Genomic DNA, 16,364 nt, shown 5'->3' on the forward strand with positions numbered 1-16,364 from the left:
AAGGTGGACTTAGTTTATCTGAACATGTTTCCATTTGAAATAGAAGTGTAAGGTATAAACTGTAACCCTCAGGTGTTTACATTATTTCAGATATTAACTTTTACTTTCTTCATCTAGGTAAATAGCAATTCAGAATGTACATCAATGTATTTGCTTCAGTCATTACTGCTTGAATTTTAAATACATCTCAGTATAAATGAATATTTGAGTGCTTGGGCTTTTATTGCATTATTAGTTTTTGGTTGTTACTAAATTGTTGTAGATTATATAAGTTGATAATGACTTCTGTTTTTTTTGGTCCAGTTGTGGGGCCTAAACTCTGGGCCTGGCGCTGTCCCTCAGCCCTTCAGCTCAAGGCTAGCGCTCTACCACTTGAGCCACAGCACCACTTCTGGCTTTTTTCTTTTTGCTTATGTGGTGCTGAGGAATCAAACCCAGGGCCTCATGCATGCAAGGCAAGCGCTCTACCACTGAGCCACCTTCCCAGCCCAAAGTTGATAATGACTTCTATTGGTGTTTGTGGTATGAATGTTTCCCTCCTGTCCTAATTTAATGCTGTAGGTGGGGTAACCAACCTGTCCAGGTTTGCCAGGAAAACCTTCTAATCCTCAGTGAACTGAGGTAGTTGCTCACCCTACCCACAGAAGACCACAGGTGTTTGTTTCATTAGCTGTGTTACAAACAGAGGTTGTTTGATTTTTAGGGAAGCCAGTGGATGAAGGCATGAGTAAGAAAGCTGAAGCACCACTGTCATGCTGCTGTTCATGCCACTCAAAGAGTTCTATACACAGTGACGTGAGCCCAGGAACTTCACCGCATTTCAACAATGTGGACATATCAGCTACTGAAAGAAATGACAGTTCATCAGCCTGTCAAGGTAAGTTACATTTTGTGAGTCTATTGCTGTCTGTATTTGGAATCTTAATTATTACTGTTCTAAGGCCTAATTTAGATAAATTTGATTAGTATAATTGATTATGTATGTTTACCCAATTTCTTTGAAATTACTTAACAAAATTTGGTTTGCCGATGGTAATTGAGCTCTTTTGCTCAAGGTTAGGTGCTCTACCACTTTAAGCCACCCCTTCACTTCTGGTTTTCTAGGGGTTAATTGTAGATAAGAATCTCACTGACAGCTGGGAATGTGGCTTAGTGGTAGAGAGCTTGCCTAACATGCATAAAGCCTTGGGTTCGATTCTTTAGTACTACAGAAACATAAAATTAATAAAATAAAAGGGAAAATAACCAATAACAATTATATATTAAAAAAAAAGAATCTCACTGACATTCCTGCCTGTGCTGGCTTTGAGCTGTGGTCCTTAGATTTCAGCCTTCTGAGTAGCTAGGATTACTGGTGTGAGTGACCAGTGCCTGGCTAGAATTATTTTGAAAGAACACAGACTTGTTACAAATCCTTGAAAATTTGTTTTTTCTTATTTTATTTTATTTTATTTTTTTGGTTGGTCGTGGGGCCTGAACTCTGGGCCTGGGCGCTGTCCCTGAGCTCTTTAGCTCAAGGTGAGCACTCCACCACTTGAGCCACAGTGCCACTTCCTCTTATTTTCTTTTTTTTGGGGGGGGGTTGGTTGTGGGGCTTGAACTCTGGGCCTGGGTGCTGTCCCTCAACTCTTCAGCTCAAGGCAAGCGCTCTAGCACTTGTGCTACTTCTGGTTTTCTGGTGGTTGTGGCTTTGAAATGGGATCCTCAGATCTCAGCCTCCTGAGTAGCTATGATTACAGATGTGAGCCACCAGCACCTGGCTTTATTTTAGTTTTTTTGTATGATTTTATTGAGATATTTTGCCTGCTTCAATAAAGTTTTTTTTTTTTTTTTTTTTTTTTTTTGTCGGTCATGGGGCTTGAACTCTGGGCCTGGGAGCTGTCCCTCAGCTCTTCAGCTCAAGGCGAGCGCTCTACCACTTGAGCTACAGCGCCACTTCCGGTTTTCTGGTGGTTTATTGGAGATAGGAGTCTCACGGTCTCTCCTGCCCGGGCTGGCTTTGAACCGCGATCCTCAGATCTCAGCCTCCTGAGTAGCTAGGATTACAGGCGTGAGCCACCAGCGCCCGGCTTCAATAAAGTTTTTTGATGAAGGTAAAGCAAAATAAATGATTTTTAGAAATTGATATATGTATCTAGTATTGTTAATTTTATTTTAAGAATTTTATAAAACATACCTTTTGTATCCTAAGACAAAATCTAATTGGCAGTATTCATTCATTTTTTTTGATGAATTCTCCTGACCTCTGAGGCCAGTGTCTTAACAATATCTAACATCACACTTAATAATAAATGACTGAATTATTTCTAATTAGTATAAAAAATAAGCTGTGGTTGCTTGTGAGTAGCTCACACTGTTAGCCTAGCTTCTGAAGAGGCTGAGATCTGAAGATTTCAGTGTGAACCAGGCTGGGCAGGAAAGTCTGAGATTCTTTTCTCCAATTAATCACCAAAAAGGTATAAGTGGAGGTATGGTTTAAGTGGTAGGACACCACTTAAAGGACAGTGCCCATGCCCTGAGTTCAAGTTCCAGTACTAGCACCAAAACAAAGAAACAAACAAAAAACAGATTATGTGAGCTTGATTATATAATTAGTATTTTTAGCCTAAAAAGCATGGAGCTTCTAGGAAAGCAGCACTGAGATTATTATAGAAATTTCTTGATGGGCGCTGGTGGTGCACTCCTATAATCCTAGCTTCTCAGGAGATTGAGATCTGAGGATTGCAGTTCAAAGCCAGCCTGGGCAGGAAAGTCTGTGAGACTCTTATTTCCAATAAACCACTAGAAAACCGTAAGTAATGCTGTGGCTTAAGCTGTGGTAGAGCACTCGCCTTGAGCGGAAGAATTGAGGGACAGCACCCAGGCCCAGAGTTGAAACCCCATGACTAACAACAACAACAAAAAAGTCATTTCTTGATTCTTGATAGACTTTTATGGCATTTATTTATTTATTTATTTTTTTTTTTACTTGATTGCTTATTTGTGTTACTGGGGACCTCATGCTTTCTAGGAAGGAGTTGTATTTCCCCAGCCATAGTTATTTGTCTTAAATTATGTCATTGGGAGCAGTCCTTAAAAAAAAAAAACCAAAAAACAAAAAAACCATGAATCTATTTTTTTAAAAAAGAAATTGTGTGTTTCCTATCAAAAGTATGGCTCTCAATATTCATTGTACCTTTGATGTAGAAATTATTTGAAACATGTTTAACATTTCATATTTTTAACTATCATGTGGAATTTTTTTTTCTAAAAATTGCCTGACTGCTTTATACTAATTTTTGTTTACTTTTTATATAAGACTCTCCTGGGAAAAACACTCTGGCTGCAAAGTTATCTGTCAAGAAACAGGCATCTGAATACAGAGATGAAAATGATGATTTTCAAGTAGAGAAGAAAAGAATTCGACCCTTAGAAACAGCACAGCAGGTAAAGAATTTAGACAGTGACATAATCCATTTAATTGAAGCTGAGTAATGAAATAACAACTCCTTTGTGCACTTGTGATTTGTAAAGCTTTGTTCTAGCTACATATGGTAATTTATTGTAACTGTGTGTGTGTCATGGGCACTTGCTTGCCTGATCTGAGGCTTGAACTTAGGGCCTGGGTGCCATCCCTTAGCTTTTTCACTCAAGACTGATGCTCTACTACTTGAGTTACAGCTTCACTTCTGGCTTTTTGCTGGTTTGTACATAAATCTCATGGATTTACTTAATAGGCTGACTTAGAACCACAATCCTCATATCTTAGCCTCTTGAGTTGCGAGGATTACAGGCATGAGTTACTACTATCCGGCTATAGTTTCATTTTATTCAGTTACTTGTTGCATAGGAACTTGTTATTACAGCAGTTTATTCATGGTAGCATGTCAGTATGGCCCAAACTGCATGTCGATATGACAGAAAAATACTTACTTGAGGCTTATCTTGGTTATAGCAACTTTGTGCTTTTAAAATTCTTCCCCCCCAGTTACCGTATCTGTTTCATTTAAATGCTGTTGTGAAGTGCCTGTTTTGGGGATCATTTGTTGTTGTTTTCTTTGGTCCGGTCGTGAGGCCTGAACTCTGGGCCTGGGTGCTGTCCCTCAGCTCTTCAGCTCAAGGATAGCGCACTACCACTTGAGCCACAGCGCCTCTTCCGGCTTTTTCTCTTATGTGGTGCTGGGGAATCGAACCCAGGGCCTCATGTATGCAAGGCAAGCGCTCTACCACTGAGCCACCTTCCCAGCCCGGATCATTTGCTAGGCAGCTGCTGTACCACTTGAGCCATACTCTCAGCCCATGGGTTTTTTTTTTTGAGGGTTTATTTGATGATGGTACTGGGGCTTGAACTGTTCCTGAGCTTTTTTGCTTAAGGCTAACTAGCACTCTACCACTTGAACCACAACTCCACTTCTGACTTTTTGGCTGGTTAATTGGACATAAGGATCATGAGCTTTCCTGTTTGGCTGGCTTCAAACTGTTATCCTCAGATGACATCTTCCCGAGCAGCTAGGATTACAGGCATGAGCAACCAGCACCCATATGTTCAAAAAAAAAAAAAACTGTTTGATGATTGCCATTTAAAAATAGTCTGTCAGAGGAAGTTCAAATGGCAGAACACCAGACTTGAGCAAAAAAGTCAAGCTCAAAGTTCAAGCTCTAGTAGTAGCATAAAAAATAAGTCTTTTCAGAGTCAGGTGCTAATGCTCACACCTGTAATTCTTAGCTACTCAGGAGGCTGAGATCCAAAGATTGAACTTTAAAACCAGCAGAAAAGTCAATGAGATTCTATCTCCAATTAACTAGCAAAAAGCTGGAAGTTGAGGTATGGTTCAAGTGGTAGAGCGCCAGCCTTGAGCAAAAAAGCCAAGTAGAGTATGAGGCCGTGAGTGTACATGTACATGTACCTGTACATGCACATACACACAGTCTTTTCAAGTGGGTGATGTGTAAAAAAAAAAACCACTTATTTTGATCTTTGAAAATAACTAGCCTGTGAGATTTTGAGTTTGCATTAAATTTCATCTTCCTTTCCTACAGATGAGGAAACGTCAGTGTTTTGAAAAGGAAGTACCCCATTTGGATGCAGAAGTTGCTTCAGGAAAGACTGTAAAACTCAACTCTCCATTACAAAAGATAAACTCCTTTTCTCCACAGAATGTATGTTTATGTTCTTATTGAATAAGGGGTAATGCTGAATTTTCTAAATCCATTTTTGAAAAAAGAGAATTGCACAATTTAAAGAATAATGAAAAACAACCCTGAAGTCCTAAGTAATGTTATGTGTATTTAGTGAACTGTGAATGGGTAAACCCTGTCCCTCAGTGCCTTGGCTCTTCATTTAGAAAATGTAGGCAGTGCACTACAGAGTGATCAGAGAGGTTTCATCTATTTTTTCTTTTCTGTTTTATATTCTAATGGTTTCGAATTTCAATACCCTTACAAAGTTCTATAATATCTTTATGGGAATAGTTGTTTTTTGTTGTTGGTGGTGGTGGTCGTGGCGCCTGAACTCTTCCCTGGGCTCTTCAACTCAAGGCTAGCGCTCTACCACTTGAGCCACAGTGCCACTTCTGGCTTTTTCTGCTTATGTGATGCTGAGGAATCGAACCCAGGGCCTCATGCATGCAAGGCAAGCACTCTACCACTGAGCCACCTTCCCAGTCTGGGAATAGTTTTTAGTGAGTTTTTTAATGAGTTCCAGAGCTTGGAAGTTTTTGTTGGGTGATCTGTAAAGTGCTTCAATTGCTTGGATAATATGTTGACTGAAGTTGATCATTAATGTTTTGTTCTCATTGGCAAACTATAACCATTTCTATAGCTGTATATGGGTTTATGACTTATTTTTAAACCAGAAATCATGTTTCTTTCATATGTGTATATGCATGCATTGGTATATGTGTAGAGGAGATTTTTTTAAATTTTTATTTTTATTAATAAGTAGTACTTATGATTTTGTAAGTCAGGTTATTGCATCTTGATCATTTTCACTCCTTCCATTGTTCTCCCATTTTCCCCCTCTCATCCCTTACCTCAAGTTACATAGTTCAATTTTTACATAATATACATGGAATTTGCTCACCCTTTCTCCCTCCAATCGTGTTTCCTCCCTTGGTTTTTGCTGTATAACTGTTGCTGTAGAAACAGAGTAATTTTCCATAAGTGAATGATTTATTACCCATAATGTTAAAGGTCTTAGTTTCTGACAGTTTCCCATAAGTCTACAGGCTTACTCAACAACTAAATCTCCCAATTAAATCTGGTACTCTAATGGTAACATTTCGTTAGTGCGACCAAGAGCTTCTACTTGTAATAAGACCTATGTGATATTTGTCATATTAATTGAACATGCATAAAGTAAATTTAAGATGCATCAAAGCACTTTTGCAATGCAAAGAACACATGGTAGGATTCTAATATTTGCTCTTTTTAAAATTTATAATGAAAATATTAATATATAATTCTGTATATTTTCTGAATAGTTAGGCAAGACACTCCCATAAATTCTTAGGTAATATATATTAAAAATTTTTTGTAACAAAAAAGACTATGTAGTTAGAAGCAACATTAGAAATTAAAAATGATAATGTCTTAGTGAATGTGAATATTTGTACCTTTTGTGTTCTAATAAATTATTAGTAAACTTAGTGAATATTTCATAGATATTTAGTATTAAATGATACATCTATTTTTTTCAGAATTAGAGTTAATCATTACCATGGACATAAAAGAATGGGAATATAAATAGAGTTAGTTTATTTGATCATCAAATCTTTTAGATAAAGTAGTTGAAAAATTCAGTTCATATTTTTGAACTTTTCTTTAGTTGAAAGATCATACATCTTTCATTAATTTTTTTTTTTTTTTTTGGGGGTCCGGTCGTGGGGCCTGAAATCTGGGCCTGGGCGCTGTCCCTCAGCTCTTCAGCTCAAGGCTAGCGCTCTACCACTTAAGCCACAGCGCCACTTCCAGCTTTTTTTCTTTTTGCTTATGTGGTGCTGAGGAATCGATCTCATGGCCTCATGCATGCAAGGCAAGCACTCTACCTACTGAGCTACCTTCCCAGCCCCTCATTAATCTTTTTAAATATAGACTAGAGTTTTTTTTTTGGTGGCACTAAGAATCAAATTCAGGGCTTTATACATGCTAGGCAAGCATGGATGGAATATCTCTGAGCCTTCAGAAAAATAGTTATTTGGATTCATAAATTAATTGGCTTAGTTTTCTTATTTCTACTAAGATGTAAATGTTATAATCTTCATACTTTTCAAATATTTAGTTCTGTTATTTTGAGCAAAATTTTCTCCATAAATCAGTTTAGTGATTTCCTTGAATTTGACATTAACTGCTTTAGGTTTTTTTTTTTTTTGGTTTTTTTTTTGGTTGGTTGTGGAGCTTGAACTCATAGCTTAAGCGTTGTCTCTGAGTTCTTTTTGCTCAAGGCTAGTGTTCTACCACTTTGAGCCACAGCTTTACTTCTGGTTTTCTGATTGTTAATAGGGCATAAGAGTCTCATGGACTTTCCTGCCCACCCTGGCTTTGAACCATGATCCTCAGATTGCAGCCTCCTGAGTAGCTAGGATTAGAGGTGTGAGCCACCAGTGCCCAGCTCTTTTTCTTAGTTTTTATTAAAATAATTTAATTTCCATTCTGTGAATTGTTATGTCTAGTTTTGTCCATTTTTCGCATCAGAAAATAGTGTAGTACTGTGCAGGTAGCTCAGTGTAGAACACCTGTCTACATATATGAGGCCCTAGAAAAATAGAAAAGTAAAAAAAAGAAAGCAGTATCAACACCCTCGCTTATATGAATAACTTTTCAGTACTCATATGGAATCTAGTGAGGACTCAGTTTGCATATGGGTAAAGTAATGTTAAGACATTTTGTTTTTTGAGATTAGGATGTTAATAATATTGTGATAAAATTTTGCTCTACCATTCATAATCATTTTCTCTAGGATTTGTGTGCACATGCCTGGATGTGTGTGTTCTTTTAATCTAAGAGGCTTTTAATTTACTCACCAAGAATTCTAAAGTTATATATATATATATTAATAAAAATAGTTGTAGCCTATTTTAATTATTTTTACCTTGTGTGTAGGAGAGACTTGGGTCCAGCAGAGTGCGCTGTTGACTTTCTGATAAAGTGTTGGTCTTGGGGAGACCTTGGACTACCCCAATTCTTTCCTCTCATCCCTTGTATGTCCTTCCTCCTTTCCTTCTTTTATCCTTCCCTCACTCTTTATTTTCTCTTTTTATATTTCAGAATGTCCTGTAGGATCTCAGGGAAAAAAAAAACAACTGACCAGTATCCTCTAAAAAGTATTTGATGTTATTTTCTCACGTTTTCAATTCGCTTTTAAATTTGAAGTAACTAGTTAGATATGGAGAAGGAAACAGAAAGGGTTATTCTGAGCAAAATATAATATTTGCATGTGTGAAATATCACCCTTTGCTGTAAGTAATATGCACATTAACAAAAAGAGTGACAGGGGCTAGGAAGATGGCTCAGTGGTAGAGTGCTTGCCTTGCATGCCTCTGAGGCCCTGGGTTCAATTCCTCAGCACCACATAAGCAAAAAGAAAAAAAGAGTGACAGGAAGGTAAAATAGGCTCAGGTGTGAGTGGGGCAAACTAATAAAGAGGGTAAATGAAGATCACAGTTCACTTGTACATATGAAATTAGAACAAACCTGTGGAAATTGTTGTAAAGAGAAGGACTGGGATGAGGGTGAATGATAGAGTGGAAAAGGGTGATAAGGGCACCTTGTTTTACATTTGTAGAATCTCCCCCTATACAACTTGTGTGTCCTAATAATAGAGTAGCTAGTTAGCATAACTGCATATAGGTGGAGATGTTTATGTATGCAGGAACTCCTCTAAGTAATTTAGAGATGTTAATTCACCTGGGAAATCAAGGCCTATGTGAGTTAATGCACTTTGTCAAGTTATTTTAATATTCCTTGTTTTTGACAGCTTTCATAAGAAAACAAAAGAGTTTGACCAAGTCTTTACTACAATTTTTTGTGTGTGTGTATGTGGTACTAGGGTTTGAATTCAAGGTCTCAGGGTTGTTAGACAAGTGCTCTACCACTATAGCCCTTCTTTTGGTTATTGATTGTTTTAAAAAAGAGAGTCAAGTGTTTGTTATTTTATGTTTCTGTTCAGCATTGCCTGTAAAGTGATCTTCCTGTTAATGCTTGTTGCTATAGCTAGCATAACAGGTATATGCCACAACACTCAGCTTATTGTTTTGTTCTGAGATGAGGTCTTGCGAACTTTTTGGTTAGACTGGCCTCAGACGTTGAGCCTTCCCTCTCTACCAAACAGAGCGTCTGGGATTAACATATAACAGGGGCCGCACTTGGCCTCTGTTACAATCCTGAGGAATTAAGGGTATTATTTTCCTTAGTTATTCAAGAGAAAAATGGCACAGTATATAATTTGTTCATGTTACAAAGCTGACAAGAGTACACATTAAAGCAGCAGTGTGCTAAATGATAGGTTCTCTCAACTGCCTTACATTCTGCCTTTGAGTGAACTCTTCCTGATGGTCTTTGCATGAAAGATGGTTTGTCTTATACTGTCACAGATCATACTGTAGTAGTATCATTTAGTTTCCTAACACACTTGTCATTTATTTATTTGTGTGCTTATTTTGGGCTGGTCCTGGCTTGAACTCAGTGTTTGGATGCTGACCTTAAGCTTTTTTGCTTCCACTCTAGCACTTGAGCCATAGCTCTACTTTTTCTTTTTGGTGGTAAAGCCAGAGATAGAGAGTCATACAGACTTTCCTGCCTAACTGCCTTTGAACACTGTCCTCAGTTCTCAGCCTCCTGAATAGTTAGGATTACAGGAACAAGCCATTGGCACCTGGCTTTTCTGTCCTTTATTTTTCATTGCTTACCAAAGTTTGTTTCTATGTAGGTTGAACTGTTTTCTTTGGTTTGCCAAATTGCCAAGATATTCAGATGGACAAGTCTAATGTCTCTCTCTGGTTTAAGTTTCATAGCCAGCATCTAGTACAGGATCTCCACTGTGTAGACACGCACATATTTGTTAACTAAATGGATGAAAAGTGGCTGAAGTCACGGAAATCCAGGATTCATCACCACTTGTAGCTTGTAACTTTTATTCAGACCTGTGCATTTAAGGAAATATGACTGTTAACACACACACATTTTTGAAGTACTTTTTAGTTGTACTTTTTAATGTATTAGCATATAAAAATAAAAGACTGCACAATAATTTCAGGGATTAACTAATAATTTTGGAGATTAAACAAAAGATTGGAAACAACTTTTACTTTGTAGCCATCATAGGGCGAAACTGTTAAATTTTTTTTTTTTTTTTTTTTTTTTTTTTTTTTGTCGGTCTTGGGGCTTGAACTCTGGACCTGGGCGCTGTCCCTCAGCTCTTCAGCTCAAGGCAAGCGCTCTACCACTTGAGCTACAGCGCCACTTCCGGTTTTCTGGTGGTTTATTGGAGATAGGAGTCTCACGGTCTCTCCTGCCCGGGCTGGCTTTGAACCGCGATCCTCAGATCTCAGCCTCCTGAGTAGCTAGGATTACAGGCGTGAGCCACCTGCGCCCAGCGAAACTGTTAAATTTTTATAACTAGTTGAAATGTAGCTTATTCATGGAAGCAACATTCATTTTGTTTTAATTGATTATTAAATAGTTGTACATAGAGGTTACAATTCTGTATGTCAGGTTGTGAGTAGAATGCATCTTGACCAATGTCACCACTTCCCTCATTCTCCCTTATTTTTTCTTCTTCCATCCTGACCCTCAAGTTGCATAGTTCTATTTTTACATCATGTACATTGAATATAGTAACTTCATTTTCTTACCTTCCCTTCATTCATGAAAGAGTAGCATTACATGCCAATTACTTAAATATATTTGTATATTTTTTCTTTTTCTTTTTGTTGGTCACGGGGCTTGAACTCTGAGCTTGGGCACTATCCATCAGCTCTTCAGCTCAAGGCGAGTGCTCTACCACTTGAGCTACAGTGCCACTTCCGGTTTTCTAATGGTTTAGTAGGGATAGGAGTCTCACAGACTTTCCTGCCCGGGCTGGCTTTGAACCGTGATCCTTAGATCTCAGCCTCCTGAGTAGCTAGGATTACAGGCATGAGCCACTGACGCCCAGCTTACTTGTATATTTCTTAAAGAGCTATTATGGTATGATAATTTTGGGAGTCTGTACTGTGCTAAATAATTTATATGTTCTTTCATTTGATGTTCACATCAGCACTGTGGAGAAAATAGGGTAGATAGTACTCTCATAGGGAAGAAAATTAAAGGCAAATGGTAGTAGATGATTTGATCATGGTTATGTTGCAGGCAAACAGTAAAACTATGATTTGAACCTCATTCTAAAATTTAATATAGATTCATTCATTGTAATGAATGAAAAAGAGTTGGGGAAATTTTGTTTTTGTTGTTAGCTGGTGACTTAAAAAAAACTTAATATGTGAACAAAATAGGTTTTTATTATTCAGTATATTAAGATATCTTTAGTAGCTGTGTGTGCTGTTTACCTGTAATCCTTGCATTTTGGGTGCTGAGGCAGGAGGATTGCCAATTTAAAGCCAGCAAGTCTGAGGATTACTACATGGCAAAATCCTATGTGAAAAACATCTGTTAAGGATTGGGGATATAGCTCAAGTGGTAGAGTGCTTGTCTAGCAAATGTGAAGCCCCGCGTTCAAGTACTAGTTAAAAATCAGTGCTCATGTCTGTAATTCTAGCTGCTCAGGAGGCTGATATCTGAGGCTCAGGGTTCGAAGCCTGCCCTGGCAGAAAAGTCCCTGTGACACTCATCTTCAATTAACCACCAGAAAACTGGAAGTGGCACTGTGGCTCTGAGTGGTAGAATGCTAGCCTTAGCAAAAGAAAAGCTCAGGGACAGCACCCAGGTCCTGAGTGTAAGCCCCATGAGTGACCAAAAAAAAAAAGCAGTGAATCTATGGACTGAGGAGAGATTAAGCTGCCTTAAACATTTTGTGTACTTATCTACTAAGGAGTGCAAGGAAATGTTAAACTTAATTTATTAATTAACATTTGTTATTTTTTTGAGACAGGGTTTTGTTATCTAGCCCAAGCTGACATAGAACTCTCAATCCTCCTGTCTCAGCCTCCTGAGTGCTGGAATTACAGGTGTGTACCATAACTGGCTTATACTCAATTCTTAAAGAAATTACAAATAATAGCTAGTCTTTGTAAAACCTTTAAGAGTAAAAGCCAGGACAGAGTTAAAATTATAGTGTTCTCCCTTATAAAATTCTCATCTATCTTTTTGCTTTCCAGAAGTAAACAACACAGACTCAAGAGATTCTTACTCTATCCTTATCTACAAATTTACAACAGATTTTCATAAGTCTTGTAGTTTGTTTTTACATGTAGCTATTTTATTTATGGGATTGATTTTTCATAATGTCCTACATATGAGATCAGGCTCTCGCTGTGTGTTTGTCTAAAAAGATGGTCAGTTATCCAAGAGTCACTGAAAGAAAACTTTTTCCTGTTTTGAAGTTTTGCCATTATATTCTGAGTTGGTATATACACTTGGATTGGTTCCTAGACTTTTGTTTTCCTCTAAATTTTTATTTTTTCAAAATGTATATGAATATACCAAGAGCCAAAGAAACCTACATGGCTTAAAACAAAAAAAAACCCTATACACGTGTGTGTGTGTGTGTGTGTGTGTGTGTGTGTGTGTGTGTGTGTGTGTGTGTGTGTGTGTGTGTGTGTGTGTGTGTGTGTGTGTGTGTGTGTGTGTGTGTGTGTGTGTGTGTGTGTGTGTGTGTGTGTGTGTGTGTGTGTGTGTGTGTGTGTCGCGGGGGGAGGGTCCTGGGCTTAAACTCAGGGCCTAGGTCCTGTCTCTCACCATTTTTTAATTTTTTTTTATTTTTTATTTTTTTTTGGGTCCGGTCGTGGGGCCTGAACTCTGGGCCTGGGCGCTGTCCCTCAGCTCTTCAGCTCAAGGCTAGCACTCTACCACTTGAGCCACAGCGCCACTTCCGGCTTTTTTCTTTTTGCTTATGTGGTGCTGAGGAATCTAACCCAGGGCCTCAGGCATGCAAGGCAAGCACTCTACCACTGAGCCACCTTCCCAGCCCTCTCACCGTTTTTGTTCAAGGCTAGGGCTCTTTCATTTGGACCACAGCTCTGCTTCCAGCTTTTTGCTGGTTATTTGGAGATAAGCTTCTCATGGATGTCCCTGCCTGGGCTGGCTTCAAACCCTGTTCCTTAGATCTCAGCCTCCTGAGTAGCTGACATTATAGTTGTGAGCGACCAGTACCTAGTCTTCCCCTGTTAATGATGTTAAGTAGTTCTCACTTAGCCTAAGCTGATGAATTTCAGTTATTTTTCTTGTTTATTCTGTTACTTACTTTTTTTTTTTTTTTTTTGTCAGTCCTGGGTCTTTGAACTTAGGGCCTAGGAGCTGTCCCTAAGCTCTTTTACTCAAGGCTAGTGCTCTACCACTTTGAGCCACAGCTCTACTTCTGTTTTTTTCGTTTTTTGTTTTTGTTTTTGCCAGTCCTAGGTTTTGAACTCATGACCTGGGAGCTATCCCTGAGCTCTTCAGCTCAAGGCAAGCACTCTACCACTTGAGACACAGCGCCACTTCCAGTTTTCTAGTGGTTTATTGGAGATAAGATTCTCACAGACTTTTCCTGCCCAGGCTGGCTTTGAACCTTGGTCCTTAGATTTCAGCCTCCTGAGTAGCTAGGATTACAGCATGAGCCATCAGCTCCTGGCTTTAAATATACAGTTAAATTATTAAAATTGACATTAGTTCTTAATTCTGTTTTTCCCCAGTATCAACTCAAATTTTGCTTGCTCCCTATTCTTAAATAGATGCAAATGTGCACATACACACTTATACGTTGCATTGAAACAAACCAGCCATTTATTTAGCTTAATATTTGAGGGGGTCAGCAGTTTAGACTGACCTTAGCTGGTATACTCCTGTGCTGTGATAAGTGGTATGTTGGAGATAGATAGTTTTCAGATACAGTCTTAGGCTTTTCTTCCCAGGCTGGTGCATGATCTTTTTACTTTTGCCTCATGTCTGGCTGGGATTACAGGCATGTGCCACAGTGGCTTGACAGATACCTTTTTAAAAAAGAAAAATTGGGGGGGGGGGGCTGGGAAGGTGGCTCAGTGTTAGAGCGCTTGCCTTGCATGAATGAGGCCCTGGGTTCGATTCCTCAGCACCACATAAGCAAAAAAGAAAAAAACAGGAAGTGGCACTGTGGCTCAAGTGGTAGAGCGCTAGCCTTGAGCTGAAGAGCTGAGGGACAGTGCCCAGGCCCAGAGTTCAGACCCCATAACCGGACCCCCCCCAAAAAAAATCTTTTTTTTCCATTTCAGTACTTGTCAAATTATGACCCATGGGCCCTGTTGCCTAGTTTTATAAATAGAGTGATTTTTTTCTCCCCTAGGAAGAGAGTTTCACATTAATTTAAATATTGACTGTGACATATTTTTTTCTTCAGTAGAATTGAGAACCAGTTGTAATCTAAGCTGAGGCAGGAGAATTGCAAGTTCAAGGCCCGCCTTGGCTACATAGTAAGACTCTCGTCTTAAATAAAACAAAACATATAAGACATTGCAGTAGAATTTAGTACATATAATAGAATCCGAAAAACCTAAAGTATTTAGTTTTTGTCCCTTAGAGAAAAAGTTTGGAAAGTGTTCTCCTTTAATCTTAGCGTGTGAGGCCAGAGGCTAGAGGGATGTTGTCTTATGTGCAGAAGGGCAGGATAGTAGAGTGATTGAGAATTTCTTGAATGAGTTTCCTAAAGTAGTAATATTTTTCAATAATTTTTTTGTATGTGTGAGCCAGTCCTAGGGCTTGAACTCAGGCGCTAGGCACTGTTCCTGAGCTTTTGTGCTCAAGACTAGCACTCTCACTTCTAGCATTTTTAGTAGTTAACTGGAGGTCAGAGTCTAACACACTTTCCTGCCCTGGCTGGCTTCTGACCACAATCCTCAGATCTCAGCCTCCTGAGTCTCTAGGATTACAGGTGTAAGCCACTGGCACCCAGCTACGGATTTTTTTTTTTAATTTGTTCTTTCATCTGTACTTATATTCTTCTATAAAGAGCAGTTTTCTTTCTTTCCCTCCTAGTTTTCTCTTTCATTTTCCTTGTTTTTGTTTTTTGTTTTTTTTTGAGATGGAGCGTTGCTATGTAGCTCAGTTGTTTGTGGGCCATCAAGCCCAATGTCATCCTAATCTTCATTTCCCCCAATCCCCTTTTTGTAATTATACAGGTTATTTCTGGATTTTTTTTTTTTAAGGCACTGGAGGTGTGGCTTAGTGAGTCTGCCTAGCAAGGTCGAAGTCCTGAGTTCAAATCCCAATACTGTAAAAACATCACATTAAAAAACTCCAGCAAGATACTTGTCATGAAGTTGATTTTCTCAGGACTCATTGCTGTGTACACATCGCTATCATGTGCTAGGAAAATGTTTGCTTTACAGCAGGTTGCTCATCTTTATGGCTAATATTTGTTAAACTGGAAATTCTTATTGTATAGGATCCTTCTAATATAAATTAAATTGTCCCACTTTGAATCTTTCTTAATTCTACTGAAACACAAATGTTTCAGAAACTAGGACAACGGCGTTGAGGAATTCCCATTTACACCAGTGCAGGTAAGAAAGTAAACAGTAAGTGGAGAGTAGGGTAACAAACACTTATGGTATCAAAAAACAACCGTGAAAAGGATCTGTCTTAATGTGCGAGCCCATTGCAGTTTAACATATTGCTTACAACCTTCACAATAGAATTTGAGTGACTTCAGTTACACATTCCAGGAGACTGGCAGTCTGTTACAATCAGAGTCTGAACTTTAGAGCAGACTAATTTACAGCAATGGGATGAAGAAAGTTGTGGATTTGTATTACACACTCTCACCTGACACTGTATCTGATCCCATACCTGCTGATTGACATCTTGAATGAGCTCTTTGAAGCAAGTTCCAACTTAATTAAAACGTTTGCTTGGTTAGCAGTGATCTGTGAAAGCCTGTGATAAATATTGAATCAGGTTCATCTGCTGGTTGCTGCGAGCGGATAAACAGCTGCTTTGTGCAGTTTAATCATGAAACTGGCAGTGGAAGGCTACTGTTTGAATTTAAAAAAAAAACAATAGTTGAAAAGGTATAGTTATGTCACTTTTGCTATCTTACTGTAGTGTGTGCTTATGTGGGATTTTGCACAACAGGTATTCAGTGTGTCTGATAGATGGCTTGGACAACAGCAAATGGTTGATAAAGTTAACAATAAACTTTTTTTAAAATACCCCAATGATTGTAGTATATGCTATTTTTAGAGTTAAGGTTATGAATTTCAGCTTCTCCTCAGATTTAT

The 16,364-nt window shown here is 38.5% G+C and overlaps 1 protein-coding gene across 1 annotated transcript in view; it reads left to right on the forward strand.

Annotated features, from left to right (window-relative positions):
- Brip1 (BRCA1 interacting DNA helicase 1) overlaps positions 1–16,364 on the forward strand; it is a 112,685-nt gene that overhangs the window by 4,565 nt on the left and 91,756 nt on the right. The window contains 3 exon segments of the mRNA XM_070026729.1: positions 704–877; positions 3,299–3,426; positions 5,020–5,139. Of these exon segments, the coding sequence (XP_069882830.1) occupies positions 704–877; positions 3,299–3,426; positions 5,020–5,139 (422 nt within the window).

Source organism: Dipodomys merriami, unplaced genomic scaffold (genome assembly GCF_024711535.1).
Source record: "Dipodomys merriami isolate MVZ:Mamm:240054 unplaced genomic scaffold, mDipMer1.0.p SCAF_19, whole genome shotgun sequence".
Taxonomy (NCBI): Eukaryota; Metazoa; Chordata; class Mammalia; order Rodentia; family Heteromyidae; genus Dipodomys; species Dipodomys merriami.